The 16,855-nt window shown below is 42.2% G+C and overlaps 1 protein-coding gene across 3 annotated transcripts in view; it reads left to right on the forward strand.

Moving 5' to 3' along the window:
- PALLD (palladin, cytoskeletal associated protein) overlaps window positions 1-16,855 on the forward strand; it is a 328,505-nt gene that overhangs the window by 200,432 nt on the left and 111,218 nt on the right. For all 3 annotated transcript variants that reach the window (XM_044297022.1, XM_044297030.1, XM_044297039.1), the window contains one exon: window positions 2,483-2,831. In XM_044297022.1, coding sequence (XP_044152957.1) covers window positions 2,483-2,831 — 349 coding nt within the window. The remainder of the gene's footprint in view (window positions 1-2,482; window positions 2,832-16,855) is intronic.

Here is a 16,855-nt window from a genome sequence, read left to right on the forward strand (position 1 = left end):
CGCCGCAGCTCCTCACTGCCAGCGCGATCTTCTTCCTCCTGCTGTCAGCTGTGCTGTGAACCGGCGTGCACAGCGTGAGGTCACAGAGTGCCCTCACGCTGTGCGCAGCCACTGCACAGCCGACAGCTGAGGACCAGGAAGCGGTGAGTACAGAGCCTTCGCTGCTTCCCGGTCCACCGGTACTAATTAGCTCTTACATAATGGAAGTGCTCATTAGAATTCACCTCATAAGACGCTGGGGCATTTTCCCCCCACTTTTGGGGGGGAAAAATTGTGTCTTATGGGGTGAAAAATATGATACGACAGAAGTTTTGTTCCCAGTGGGCAATTGAGCGCCCCTGATTTACCTTTTCACACATATATACATTTTAGGCGGAGTACTGATTCCCCAAAACAGCTGTCTGCGGATCGATATCTGGCTTAGCTATTTTCCCTTGTCATGCTCCAAGGCTTGACAAGCAGACTCAAAAGCCCCTTGCAGACGAGCGTGTCCGGATATTCGTATCGCAAATTTTAATCGTGAATATCATTACTTCGAGAATTCGCAAAGATTTCGAATATAGTGCTATATATTCATATTCGCGTATAGTCTAGATTAATTTTTCATCAGTAACCTCCTTTCTTGCTTGTGGGCCAATGAGAAGGCTGCAATGTCTTTGTCTGAGCTCAGCAGGCCCCTTGCAGACGAGCGTGTCCGGATTAGGTCCGGATGCATTGCGTCTGCGATCAGGGAAAATCGTGTGAGTAGGTACGCAATTGCAGTCAGTTTTGACTGCGATTGCGTTCCGATGTTCAGTTTTTATCGCGCGGGTGCAATGTGTTTTGCACGCACGTGATAAAGAACTGACTGTGGCATTCAGACCCAAACCCGAACTTCTTCACTAAAGTTCAGGTTTGGGTTAGTTGTAGTGTAGATTTAAATATTTTCCCTTATAACATGGTTAGAAGGGAAAATAATAGCATTCTTAATACAGAATGCTTACTAAAATGTAGATTGAGGTGTTAAAAAAATTAATTATTAACTTCCCTGTTCCAATTGATCACGCAGCCGGCATCCTCTTCTTGCTTCTTCTTTCAGGACCTGCAAAAGGACCTTTGGTGACGTAATTATGCTCACCACGCGGTGAGCGTGGTGACGTCAGCGCAGGTCCTGCCGAATCTACAGTTTACTAAGCATTCTGTATTAAGAATGCTATCATTTTCCCTTATAACCATGTTATAAGGGAAAATAATACAGGGAATACACTTTAATGGGGTCCAGGGTTGCTTTCATCCCTATCATCTCCTAGCAACCATGCGTGAAAATCACACTACATCCGCACTTGCTTGCGCATTGCACCTCACGCATTGCGCCTGCGCGGAATTCTTGCCCGTGTGAAAGGGGACAAAGGGAGCCACCTCCAGAAAGTAGTGCTGGTGAGATGGTTCTCTTTTCTCTTTACACCTTTATACAAAATCACTAGGGTAGATTTCATAGGAAGCCTATCAACCTATTGATATGTTTTTGGACTAAAAGGCACATTGACACACAATTGTAGTTACGAATCACTGTCATCTACAATTATTGCTCCAATTTGACGCTCCTAGTTCACTGAAATGTATAACTGGAGATGCTATGGGTAGAAACAACTTTGCAATTTATGATCTGAAATGCTTGCAGGGGGCGCGCCTAAATGTGTACAGACAGGGCCACTTTCATGTCAAATTAATTCATTCATTTTAGACTAAATAGGTGCAAGTACAGCAAAGTCAAGCAACTTGTGGCTTTGGAAAGGCACTGCATAAGACATTGTTCTGTGGAGCTTACTGTTGGTTGAGTAGACCTAGTAAGGGTGGGGTCACACTTGCATTGGGGTATTCCGCTATAGGTTCCGTTATAACAGAGTTATAACGGAATATAACAGAATTCGTAAGAGGGAATGCAAAACGAAAGCCTTTAAGAGGAATTCCGTTTTGATCCGTCATTATAGAAGTCTGTGGGCAAGCATAATGGATCCGTCTGGTCTCCGTTATGCAGGACGGAAGAAAAGTCCTGTTGACTGGACTTTGTTTTCCGTCTTACAAATTCTGTTATATTCCATTATAACTCTGTTATAACGGAACCTATAAGGGAATAACCTAATGCAAGTGCGAACCCGCCATGACTTGTGAGGATTGAAACAGTGTGTCATTAGGGTAAATAATCTAGTTTTACAGAGTAGGACAAATAGATGACATTAGACAATGCATTAGTACCATGAAAATGCATCCAGAACAGTATGGTTATATTTTAGTCATAAAATAGCCGGTCGATTCTGAGTTCCCAGTTTTACTTCTGATAAATGGATACATTACACCAGAGATTTCTTTTTTTCTGAACGTACCTTTGATGTACTTATTGTTTTATTACTGGAACACTGGAAGAAGTCCTGGAATGTTCCCATGTTATTTTGAGGTGAATCATTTTTATTTTACCTTACATACTCTTCTCTCTTGTTCGCAGCAAATAATGAGCGGACCAGAAGTGATGTGTCAAGTGGAGAGATTAGTGGTTATGATTTCCAGAAACATCCATCCTATTCTCCAACAGCAGCTAAAAGTAGTGGTCTTGAAATGCCATCAAATAAAACACTGGAGTGTTTTCAGCCCAGTCATCTAGACTCCAAGCCTAATGTGGAAAGAAGTCATCTGCAACTTAATACTCTGGAGCGGAAAAGTAATGGTGTTCACACTAATAATGGTGTAAATGGTGTAAACGGGAATCAAGAGAGCAAGTACTATACTGTCTCCTCTCCCACCACATTAGCTTCCCCAACCAAAGAACCACCACCAGTGCCTTCCAAGCCTAAACTGTGAGTACTGCCATATATTCCCTCCATCCTTGTTTCATTAGATTTAGGGTACTTTCACACTTGCGTTGTTGGATTCCGGCAGGCAGCTCCAGCAATCTGTATGCAAACGGATACCATTTGTAGACGGATCCGGATGCGGATCCGTCTCACAAATGCATTGCAATACCGGATCCGTCTCTCTGGAAAAAACGGATCTAGTATTTATCTTTTTCACATTTTTAAAGGTCTGCACATGCGCAGACTGCAAAACCGGATCCGTTTTTTTCTGGAACTCTTGGGGCCAAATCCGGCATTAATGCATTTCATTAAGGCCTCGTTCACACTTCAGTGTTTGGTCAGTGATTTCCATCAGTGATTTGTGAGCCAAAACCAGGTGCTGCTCTAAACACAGAACAGGAGCAGATATTTCCCTTCTATCTCATGTCTGTGGAGGCTCCACTTCTGGTTTTGGCTCACAAATCACTGATGGAAATCACTGACCAAACACTAAAGTGTGAACAAGGCCTAAGTGTTGCAGAATTTTAGATGGAGAAAATACTGCAGCATGCTGCAGTATTTTCTCTGTCCAAAAACTGTACAGTGACTGAACTGAAGACATCCTGATGCATACTGAACGGATTGCTCTCCATTCAGAATGCATTAGGATAAAACTGATCAGTTTTTTTTTTCTCCAGTATTGAGCCCCTAGGACGGAACTCAATACCAGAAAAGTTTAACTCAACTGTAAAAGGACCCTTACACTTGTTTTTAGTAATACGTAATTGGATATTTTTGCATAGCTTTGGTGGAATACACAGAAAAATGTACTTATTAAATAGTGTGACACTATATATGGATGAAACAAAGAGATAATTGTCAACTTACAACTTCTGGTACAGTAGCAACACATGGTCATTTAATCAAGTCAGTTTGTATTTATAGTTTGTTTGCCATAAATATTAATACATTGAGTTTTGGTTAATGTGTAATGTGCTCCTATGTGAGGGATTATCAGGGTGACTCAGGGCCAAAGGTACCCTGGTATGAGCCTTCCTACCATCCAGGTCCGCTCATACGGTGAGGAGTTAGGGTGAGGATTAGAGACGCTTTAGGAGGTGACCTGCTCCCTGATTCCGGCATCCTGGCCTAGCTGCTTCTCCTTTATATCTGACATTGTACGGTGGTGTTTTTTCCCCACTCCCCACCGTGACAGTATGTCCTACAAGGTGGCCCTCAAGGACTGGGCAGAGCTCCAGCACCAATGACAGCTGAAGTACAACTGACTTCAACCAGGAAGCCACAGGAGATAAAAGCCAAGTGACCACACCCAGTCAGGGAGTTAACCCTTACAGCACCAGAGGGATGCTACAATTTAAAGGGGAAGCGCACACACAAGCATAAAAAACAACCCGTTGCCGCAGGCAACAGCCTGCGTGGCAACCATGTCACGGCGCACACGTCGGGGACAGCAGAAGCCGCCCAGCAAAGTGAATATTAATGAGCTGGGCGGCGCTTCAAAATGGCGGTTAGGGCGAGGCTGGCTGGGCACAAGTGAAGCTGAAACGCCGCCCCTTGGGCAGAAAGAAAGCGATTCTATCAGGTTATAAAACATGAGTTTACTGTATTTAAAAGGTGGACAGGGGGTATACTTATATGATTTTAATACACATTAGAAGACCTGTACTGTCATATATATAGCTAAATATGCTTATTGGGACTGTCAGTGTCCTTTTAAAGATACATTTATATACTTACAAAGACTCTAAGCTTTAATTTGAGTTAATTTTGCACTTGGAAGCTGTTGCTGTGAACCCACAACATGCAGCCAAAAGAGCTCTCAATGTAAGTAAAACAGACCATCATTTGGCTGAAAGAAAAGAAGAAACTCATCAGAAAGATATCGGAAATGTTAACAGTTTGGTACGTCTTGGTAAAAAAAGAGTGCACTGATGAGCTCAGGAATTCAAAAAGACCTGGACATCCACAGAAGACAACAGTGGTGGATGGTCACAGAATCCTTTCCATGGTGAAGAAAAACCCCTTCACAACATCCACCTAAGTGAAGAACACTCTCCAGTGAAGTAGGTGCAAACCATTAATCAGCCTCAAAAATAGAAAGGCCAGATTAGACTTTGCCAACAAACAGTTCTGGAAAAGCATTATTTGGACAGATAAAACTAAAATGATACAGAATGTAATAAAATGATAGGAAGAAGAAAGTAGGGAGAAGGCTTGGAGCGGCTCATGATCCAAAGCACGCCACATCCCCTGTAAAACATAGTGGAGTCAGTGTGATGGCCTGGTCATACATGGCGTCCAATGGCACTGGGTCCCTAGTGTTTATTGATGACAGAAGCAGCTGGATGAATTCTGAAGTGTACAGGAATATAATTTCTGCTCAAATTCAACCAAATGCAGCAAGGTCGATTGGACGGCACTTCACAGTACAGATAGACAATGACCCAAAACATACTGCAAAAGCAGAAGTTTTTTAAGGAAAATAAGTGGAATATTGTGGAATGGCCAAGTCAATCACCCGATCAAGCATACATTTCACTTACTTAAAACAAAACTTAAAGGGGTTATCCCACTTTGCCTTTTTATACTTACCTGCTGCCACCGCGCCGTTCACTTCCTGGATTCTGGCTGGGGGCGGGCTTCATCTTGATTGAAGTCTTCTCCCGGCCGGGCCGCGCGCTGGCCTGAACGCGCACGCCGCCGTGCATGCGCCATGGTGACTTATTTCTGGCCGGTATAGTACAGAGCCGGCGTGCACGTTCGCAGCTCTGTACTATTCTGGCCAGGAAGAAGTCACCGACGCGCATGCGCGGCAGCGTGCGCGTTCAGTACAGCGAGCGGCCCGGCCGGGAGAAAAGAAGGAGTCTTCTGCGCAAGCGCGGCCATCGGGATTCTGGAGAAGAGCTGTGGCTGTAACCAGGGGAGACCGAGTCACAACAATAAGGTAAGTGGGGATGAATTTAATCCTAGACGGTGGGAATTTGTTAATCAAGTATATTTACAAAAATGATCACTGTCAAATCATTAACAGATTTAACAGTGATCATTATGATGGGATAACCCCTTTAAGGCAGAAAGACCCACAGGCAACAGCTGAAGACAGCTGCAGTAAAGGCCTGGCAAAGCATCACAAAGCAGGAAACCAGTGTTTGGTGATGTCCATGGGTTCCAGACTTCAGGCAGTTATGGCCTGCAAAGGATTCTCTACAAAATAAAAAAAATGAACATTTTATTTATGGCGAATTTAACTTGTCCAATTACCTTTTAGCCCCTGAAATGAGGAGGCTTTGTAGAAAAATTGTTGCAATTCCTAAACGTTTCACAGGGTATTTTTGTTCAACCTCTTGAAGTAAACCTGAAAATCTAAACTTCAGTTGCATCTCAGTTGTTTCGTTTCAAATCCAGTTGTTGTGGCATGCAGAGCTCAAAGCATGAAGATTGTGTCTATTGTCCAAATATTGCTGGACCAAACTGTATATACCGTGTGTGTGTGTGTATATATACATATATATATATTGCTTTTTGTAATATTTTATACAAGTGAATATTTATATTATTTGGAATAATCTTTGTGGTTGAGATGTTCTATTTCAAACACAGACGTTACTCAGTCTGTTATATAAATCATATTGTACATGAGGAGACCATGGAAGTCTTATTTCTAACCACATTTCTAAGCCTGAAGCCAAAGTAGCTGCCAATGAAACAGACAAACTTGACTGCTCAGGCTACATCATCACAGACTTGGCTTATTGTTCAAAAATAAAAATCCTGATGTTTTCAAACAAAAATGTGCTTATTCTAAAAAAAAAAGCATTAACTGGCATAGTGGCTTCATTCTGGAGATCCACTGCACTTAGTATACAGAGATTGAAGCCAAAGGTCCTTGAAATGATTGCTAAAGAGCATCTGTCAGCATGATCAACCCTATTAAATCAGACGTACTGCCTGGTAGGGTTAATCATGGTGAGTTAAACAACTCCTCTCTTGCTTCAATTAGAGAAATGAATACATGTATTATTATGCTAATTAGTCTGTGGAGCACCAAGGGGTCAGCCAAGCCCTACATAGCACCGCTTCACCTCCTCTCCCTTGTTTTCTATGGTTAAAAGCTAATATATATTACTGGTTTCTTCACAGGCATAATATTAAATAAATTGTATATTACTAAAATAAAGAATACAATTTTTTTATTATTTCCACTGTTTACCGTACTTATCACCAGAAATATTGCATTCCTTATATTGTGTGGGTTATTATGTTTACAGTCATATTTAATATTTAAAAATTAATGTTACTAAAAGAATAAAGACTAAGACTAAATAACAGACTAAAAACCATTACAATAAATGCGTTTTTGTAACATGCTTATTATTGAACATCACAAAACAGTATTTGACGTTCCTGCAATCATAATAACCTGTACAATATAGGGAACACCTCATTTATGGTGATCAGTAAACAGCGGAAATAGAGATGGTAAATGTTTTCTTTTATTTCAGTAATATTTTATTTCTTTAATATTGTTACTGTGAAGAAAATAGCAATATAAATTATCTTTGCAACATGGCAGTACCTGCCATACAGGGGGTCTGGGGTTTGAATTCCCACAGAGACATATAAATTTGTTTCTTTAGTTAAAAGTCTATGCGCTGGGAGAGGGCCCCTCCCCAAACCCATAATGCTAAGGGCCACACAGCTTCATTAATATTTACTGAACTGAAGTGAATAGTAATGAGGCTGCCCCTGATTGCAGTACCGCCAGTGTGGCCCTGCCCACAACCCATATACGATGTTAGCACTTCTGTTATTAAGAGCTTGCTGTCTGGGGTAGCACCACCAAACCCTGCCCAATGTGGGAGCACCCCATGTCATAGATGAGTTTTGCCTGGACCCTGGGAATTTTAATTTAAAGTTGGTAACCAGATATTTATTAATTCCTTCATATAGCATAGTTCAGTCAATTTTAGGCAATTTTAATACTATATAGATAAAATGGAATTTATACAAAATTTACATATTTTAAAAACTTCACTAAAAGGAAAAATATGACTCTTAAAATATACAATTAAACTAGAATACAAAGTAAAATTGCCCCTTCTCTATTTACTACAGGAAATGTATTTATATGTAGACTATTGAGATCATTGAGGCCTAAACATGGGATAGGTCAGTGATGTCGAACCTTTTAGAGGCCGAGTGCCCAAACTGCAACCCAAAACCCACTTATTTATCGTAAAGTGCCAACACGGCAATTTAACCTGAATACTATAGTTCAATATAGTATATATTCCATGTACTTTATCATTTAGCTATTAAAGCCAGCCTACATTCAGTGCGCTGCCTGTGCTGTTCATAGTGCGCCTGCGCTGATGAATGGCAGGAAAAGTCTAAGGCATATTGGTACACCATAGACTTTTTCCAGGGTGCCCACAGAGAGGGCTATGAGTGCCGCCTCTGGCACCTGTGCCATAGGTTCGCCATCACTGGGATAGGTCATTGGTCCCTACTGAATGTGAATCCTTGGGCCCTGTTCACATGTGCACTGTGATGTGACTTTCATTTTTAACAGAAGCCATGAAACTGTGAGTGATCCATCACACAACAGACACAGGGTCTGCCAAAAAGACCCTTTGATGCAGATATGATCTCAACCATAGTGGTCATGAGTGTTATATCATGGCTGCCTTCATTGGGTGCAGTGCACAGGCACAATGTACATTTTCCAAATTAGTAGATCGTTTCAGACATTATAAATTAAACTTGCTTGTATAATGTGAGAAAGCTAAGAGAGATACTATATGAACAAAACAGGTTTACTTTGGGTTCCCACCACTCGAGTCTTCACCTAATACTTCTACTATGAGGAACAGTCCTGTTGACCCTGACATTTCCATCTAGTTAAAATTTGGACTTTTTTGAGAATTGTTAACTATTGAGAGTAAAAAAATAATCAATTTGTCAAATGCGGTCTTCATTAGCTTAATTAGAGACCGCTGCGGACCTTATAGATGAGTGGTACTCGAAAGCAGTACGGCCATGTCTCAACCGTGACATGATCGCGCTGTGTGGACATACCTTTACAGTTCCACACTTTATTGCATGACGAAAGCATGTGTGAACTGGCGTTCAGTTGCCTAATTGGTGGTAAGAGTGGGAAAGGTACCTAGGATAAGCGGCTTGTTATGGCCACAGTGTATATGCTTACATGATTTGCTTTACGTTATATGATTGACATAACTACCAAACAAACAGAAAGAAAACATTATGCTCGCTAAATGCTTCAGCTTGTTATCGTTTCTGTTTCCATGAATTCAATTAAATCTCTGTTTCTGGAAGAAACTCTACAGATTGAAGTAATCTAAATCATAGAAGGTTTGTGATTGTGCTAATGGAGCTGTGTATACTGCGGATTAGAGTCAAGCTCTAAAATGACAAAAGTGTGTTATATCCTCATGCCCTTGCTTATAGCAATCAATAAACACTTGTATCATCCCCTGTATGCCAGAAAACTGGCATCAAACAGTCGCAATGTTTGGCGCATGCCATGATTGTGCAAAAATTTGCAATTTTTGGGGGGTTTAGAGTCCCATGACTTTTTCAGAAAAAGTGAGTGGAGCAGGCGGTGCAGGGGCACCTACAGAGGCACATACAGTACTGTATATCTATGCAAGTAAACTGTCGTGAATTATAGCAGAAATCTGGTGTAGACTTGCATGGACCTGCTCAGATGCACTGCAATTATTAAGAGGTGTGCGCTGTTCAATAAATCTGAAACCAATCTTAAAGGGGTTTTCCAGGCTTTTAATATTGATGACCTAACCTAATGACCTGATCCGAAGTATAGGTCATCAATATTAAAAGCCTGGAAACCCCCTTTAATTTGGTGGCTTGCTTACTGTAACCTCATTCACGTGATGATAATCTGCGATTAATTTTAATTTACACAAGGACACACACATTTCTCCTAAAATGAAAAAACAGTAGTAAATATAGTCCCTTCACTTCTGTCATTCTATCTACATTCTGCAAGAAAAATTAAGTGAACCCTTTGGAATTAACTAGATATCTATCTATATCAAATCTACAGTCAGGTCCATAAATATTGGGACATCGACACAATTGTAACATTTTTGGCTCTATACACCACCACAATGGATTTGAAATGAAACAAACAAGATGTGCTTTAACTGCAGACTGTCAGCTTTAATTTGAGGGTATTTACATCCAAATCAGGTGAACGGTGTAGGAATTACAACAGTTTGCATATGTGCCTCCCACTTGTTAAGGAACCAAAAGTAATGGGACAATTTGCTTCTCAGCTGTTCCATGGCCAGATGTGTGTTATTCCCTCATTATCCCAATTACAATGAGCAGATAAAAGGTCCAGAGTTCATTTCAAGTGTGCTGTTTGAATTTGGAATCTGTTGCTGTCAACTCTCAAGATGAGATTCAAAGAGCTGTCACTATCAGCGAAGCAAGCCATCATTAGGCTGAAAAAAACAAAACAAACCCATCAGAGAGATAGCAAAAACATTAGATGTGCCCAAAAGGAACGCACCGGTGAGCTCAGAAACACCAAAAGACCCGGAAGACCACGGAAAACAACTGTGGTGGATGACCGAATAATTCTTTCTCCGGTAAAGAAAACACCCTTCACAACAGTTGGCCAGATCAAGAACAGTCTCCAGGAGGTAGGTTAATGTGTGTCAAAGTCAACAATCAAGAGAAGACTTCAGAGGGAATAAAGAGGGTTCACCACAAGATGTAAACCATTGGTGAGCCTCAAAAACAGGAAGGCCAGATTAGAGTTTGCCAAACGACATCTAAAAAAGCCTTCACAGTTCTGGAACAAAATCCTATGGACAGATGAGTCCAAGATCAACTTGTACCAGAGTGATGGGAAGAGAAGAGTATGGAGAAGGAAAGGAACTGCTCATGATCCTAAGCATACCACCTCATCAGTGAAGCATGGTGGTGGTAGTGTCATGGCGTGGGCATGTATGGCTGCCAATGGAACTGGTTCTCTTGTATTTATTAATGATATGACTGCTGACAAAAGCAGCTTGATTAATTCTGAAGTGTTTCGGGCAATATTATCTGCTCATATTCAGCCAAATGCTTCAGAACTCATTGGATGGCGCTTCACAGTGCAGATGGACAATGACCCAAAGCATACTGCAAAAGCAACCAAAGAGTTTTTTAAGGGAAAGAAGTGGAATGTTATGCAATGGCCAAGTCAATCACCTGACCTGAATCCGATTGAGCATGCATTTCACTTGCTGAAGACAAAACTGAAGAGAAAATGCCCCAAGAACAAGCAGGAACTGAAGACAGTTGCAGTAGAGGCCTGGCAGAGCATCACCAGGGATGAAACCCAGCATCTGGTGACGTCTATGCGTTCCAGACTTCAGGCTGTAATTGACTGCAAAGGATTTGCAACCAAGTATTAAAAAGTGAAAGTTTGATTTATGATTATTATTCTGTCCCATTACTTTTGGTCCCTTAACAAGTGGGAGGCACATATGCAAACTGTTGGATTTCCTACACCGTTCACCTGATTTGGATGTAAATACCCTCAAATTAAAGCTGGCAGTCTGCAGTTAAAGCACATCATGTTTGTTTCATTTCAAATCAATTGTGGTGGTGTATAGAGCCAAAAATGTTAGAATTGTGTAGATGTCCCAATATTTATGGACCTGACTGTATCTACACTACCGGAAAATGAAAAAAGAACACTTCATGTGATTGAGCTGAGATTGACAAAGTATAAACTTCTAAGTAGTGTTTGGTCAATGATCACACAACCAAGGCGGTGCATCTTTTATTTTGGGTTCTGCAGCAGGGTCTACAGTATGTTGAGACAGGGTCATATTAATACTGGGTGGCATCTCATCCTGCTGTGATACAGGATGCCACTCTGGCATCGTAATGGTCATACAGATGCTAGATATTCTGTAGTGTGTCATGCCAAGCTCTTTCAACTACTTGTTGTAGTTCACTGCTGTGCATGGGAAATCCATTGTCTCATCCCGTGTCAAACATTTTCAATGGAGGGGAGATCTGATGATCGAGCTTGCCAGGGTAGCTGCTGGATACTCTGAATAGCACATTGTGTGGTGGGCAGTGTGTGGGTGGGTTTTATTTTATTGGAATACTATGCCTCCTGAATAAATAAAAAAAAGGCAGTAGGACTGGTTCTACAATGTCCTGGATATACTCAAGGCTGGTGAATGTTTCCTCCATGAATACCAGATGGGAACGGGCATGGTAGCTAATAGCGCCCCACACCATGACAAGTGGTGTTGGTCCTATGTGTCTCCGCACTATGCATGATGGCAGTAGGTGTGGTCTCCATCCCACCTGTGGATTCTAAAGCAGCCATCAGTGGCAAGCAATAGTGTTCAGTGATAAAATCAGCTTATGCCTTGGTACTAATGATGGCGAGTGGTAGAGTATTTTTTATAGATGGATAGCACGTTAGCTATCACCTAGGCACTTTAGATTTTGCATGTGAATAAATTAGAGGAGAATCTACAGAACAATAAAAAAAAAGTGTCCATGTTTACAACGCTGTTGCAGTCTGCGACTTCTCCCCGTTCAAGCCAGATCTAGGCGGTGGCGTGGGCGGGAAGGGGACGGGCCAGCAGGCCCATCTCATTCACCACTTTCTATGCCTGTTTCTGGTATAGAAAAAGGTCTAAGTGTAAGACATCTAGGAAACTGTCTCACATTTAGAAGCGGCACTGGATACTCCGAAGTTATGAAGAGGCCGGCGCCTTTTCGTAACTTCAGCAATCTACTGCCAGCGATGTGGCTTTATTAAAGGGGTTTTGCCATCTCAGACAATGAGGGCACATCGCTAGGATATGCCCCCATTGTCTGATAGGTGTGGGTCCTGCACCTACAATGAGATTGGAGCGGGGAAATGATCGGAGGGCGCACTGCGCATGTGCAGCCACCCTCCATTCATTTCTATGGGGCCACCAAAAATAGCCGAGCTGGCTCGGCTATTTCCGTCTACCCCATAGAAATTAATGAGAGCAGGGGCCGTGCGTGCGTGGTGCGCTCCCATTCAATTCTATGGGAGCAGCCGGGAGCAGTGCTTGGTGGTGGACGGACCCCGGGAAATCAGCCACAGCTCTCCCCGCTTCGTTCGCACTGTAGGATATGCCCCCATTGCCTGATAGGTGCGGGTACCACCTCTTGGACCCGCACCTATCAGAATGGGGGCATATCCTAGCAATATGCCCCCATTGTCTGAGATGGGAATACCCCTTTAAGACCAATGTCTAAAACTCTGGTCTTAATAAATGTGCCCCATAGTTTGCAACTTTTGAATACCACTTTTTAGGTGCAAGGGAGATTATAAATCTCCCCCAGTATCTTGGTCAAGATGGTAAAATGTGTATTTCCGCAACTGACCCTAATGGGGGAAACACAAGTCTACAGTATGTGCCACTCCAATCTGGTTATTGTTTTGCTCAGCATGTGTTTTCTATCTTGCTTTGCTGTTTAATTAACATCAATTCTTCAGAATCAATCACATTTTCTCCAAGGAAAGTAATATCCTTTATGATACACATGCCAATAGAAGCAAGATGGCTTTGATTATGTATAGTCTCCGCCTGATTTCATGTCAGCTTAGTCTTATGCTTCAGCAGACGATACACTGTAACAAACACAAATTAAACTCCAGATGTTAAGAGTTCGACATTATAATCAAATCCAAAACCAGAACAGGATGAAAACTCTAAAAAAAGCCTAATTGACCAAACTGTCAGATCAACTACCAGGATGTACAGTGCCCCACAGATCAAATCGGATTTTGGACCATGATACAAGATGCTCCTCTAGACTGGATTCTTTGTATGGTGTGATCATATACAGTACATTGTCTTCACCTGTTTGTATGGCTGGATGTTCAGATACAGTTTTGTCCCCAGCTAGAGGAACTGCAGACAGTCTATTACCACAAAACTGGTCTGAGCTGACCATTTACACACAAGAGTTTTACTTCAATGGGGTATATGTGGACTATATCCTTGGGATAGGCCATCAATGCATAAAATAAAGGGGATTCATCTTGCAGGAGGCCTGTGGCTTCTCCATTGTGTCTCCATTGATCAAACAGAGTCAGATAATCCTAAGGGCCCTTGTCATAAAGTTGGCCATCCAAGGTAGCCTCCCAACCCTCCACTGACAGCTGATGTTGGGGGAGATAAGGATTAGAAATGTTGGATATCAATGCCCAATCCTTTAGCGAGGAGATAAGCCGCTGTCAGAGGAGTCTGTCAGAAGCTTTCTTCATTCTCCCAATTACTTTATATGTACCCTCAGTCGAGTATGCATATGTATGGGAAGATAGGAGAGATAGCTGTTGGCCAAAGGTTCGGTTGACAGATTTTTCATGTGTATGGCCAGGTTAAGTCACCTATACAAAATGCAGAGCCAGATTTTCCAGATCATGGCGTAATTAAAGTACACACTCTAGACACTAGCCCCAATCCAATATACATGTATCTACTATACTGTATATGTGTGATGTAACTCTGTTGAGTTCTAATGTCGGCTGAAGGATCATTCAGCCAACAGTTATCTCTCCCTATCCTCCCATACATATGCATTGTTAGCTTGGCCAAGAATGCATAAGTAGCAAATGAGGAGAGGGGAGAACAAAACGATTGGACAGTTGAAATCCAATGTTCCCAATCCTTATTTCGCCCAACATCAGTCATTAGGGGAAAGTCAAGAGGCTGCATACACATTAGATGGTTGGCCTCACGCATGGAAATTGGCAGGTTCAGCTGATAAAAGATTTAATATGATGGCCACATTCAAAGGCTAATGTGAATACAGCCTTATATCACTGGTTTATCATTTATGATACATATGGAAATCACAATATAAGCACAATCTTTAGATCCGCTTTAAAAATGACATGAAAAATGATTGCATAACCAATAAAACCCTAATATAACATTAGTGGTAATATAAGAAGTGGAATCTGATTGTAACGGTGAGGCATTTTCAGCATCTGCTTTGTGACCTGGAAGTCGACGGTAAAATACTGGCTTCACTTAAAGCAGTATGTATTCAATAAAGGTCCCATGCCTGCATGGTATTGATGGAGCCTAGGCTGCGTACACCGGATATGTGATTTATCTGCCTCAAGGTGGCAGAACAGACATGGAAATGAGCAGATATGCATCGCATTGTAACATTTCACTCTTTGTAGGAACCATCAGAGCAGGGTACAAGGATGAAGTATTCTGTCAGTGGAATATATACCGAGGGAAATCCGCTTGCTGATTTTATGTACATTAGTGCAGTATATGACATTCTCTCATTGTGCAAATCTGATTGTTAGGATGACTTCCATGTTCCCAGCGTATGGGAATCCACAGTCCCACTAATGCAGATCTGCTTCATGAACAATATAGGTATCATTGACTGGTAATTTGGGCATAAGACATGGATACCAGGCTCTCACAGTAGTAAGTACTCTGACTATAAAGGGAACTCTAAGGACACCATAGTGTAGTGACAATACATGCTGATCTCTGTGGTCTGTCGCTTATGTGGATTTGTATATTGGTTTTTAACTTACATGTACATGTTATACTCCGCAGCTCGCAGCCAGTCCAATGCAGTGAGGAGCCAGATGATATTCATGAAATGTGGGTGTCCTTCCGATGCTGACTGTATCCACAGTAATCAGTATGGGGAAGGCAGGAGGAGCTGGCATCTCATCAGTATCACTGACTACTTGCTGCAGCCAGGCTCTTCAGAGTATAAAGCTTGTTGCACACTAGCGTTTCCCAATCTGGCAGGCTGTGTCAGCTGGGAACAGCATGCCGGACCAGGCATTGCCAAACACTGCCAGAATGCCATCCGGCCCCAATAACTATAATGGGATCCGACAGTGATCCAGCTGCAATCCAGCAAATATTACAGAGAAACGGCCGGACAAATACCGCTGTACGCAGCAGTTCTTGTCCGGCTGATTCCGCCATTCTATGTGGGAACAGATTGCTGGAAAGGCTGTGTCGGCAGTGTGAAACAGGCCTAACATATTCTTAACAACCATGACATAAATCCATATAAATGACAGACCAATTTTCTCCACCTAAGGCCTCATGCACACGACCGCTGTGTGATTTGCAGTCCGCAAATTGCAGATCCGCAAAACACGGATGGCGTCTGTGTGCGGTCCGCAATTTGCGGAATGGAGCGGACAGCCATTAATATAACTTCCTATTCCGCAAAACGGACAAGAATAGGACAGATTATATATTTTTTGTGGACCACAGAATGGAGCAACGGATGTGGAAAGCACACAAAGTGCTGCCCACATCTTTTGCGGCCCCATTGAAGTGAATGAGTCTGAATCCAAGCCGTAAATACTGCGGCTCGGATGCGGACCAAAACAACGGTCGTGTGCATGAGGCCAAAGGGGGGAAAAAAATTCCTTCCCAACTCCAATCAGACAATCAGAATAACTCCCTGGATCAACGACCCCTCTCTAGTAGCTATAGCCTGTAATATTATTACACTCCAGAAATACATCCAGGCCCCTCTTGAATTCCTTTATTGTACTCACCATCACCACCTCCTCAGGCAGAGAGTTCCATAGTCTCACTGCTCTTACCGTAAAGAATCCTCTTCTATGTTTGTGTACAAACCTTCTTTCCTCCAGACGCAGAGATTATATAGATTTCATATGTAACGCATCTAATACTTTATTTACCATGTGGTGGACTTGCTGTTGGATTCCTGCATAGATAACACTTCAGCACTGGGGGTCCCAGAATTGGGAAATCCTATGATCAGCATTGGACCTCTTCTAGTGAAAAAATTATTAATTAAAGTGGACATCCTCTTTAAGGGCTCATGCGCACGAACATATTTTCTTTCCGCTTCCGTTACTTTTTTTTGCGGACCGTATGCAGAACCATTTACTCCAACGGGTCTGCAAAAACAACGGAAAGTACTCCGTGTGCATTCCGTTTCCGTTCCTCAAAAAA

Source organism: Bufo gargarizans, chromosome 1 (assembly GCF_014858855.1).
Source record: "Bufo gargarizans isolate SCDJY-AF-19 chromosome 1, ASM1485885v1, whole genome shotgun sequence".
NCBI classification, from domain to species: domain Eukaryota; kingdom Metazoa; phylum Chordata; class Amphibia; order Anura; family Bufonidae; genus Bufo; species Bufo gargarizans.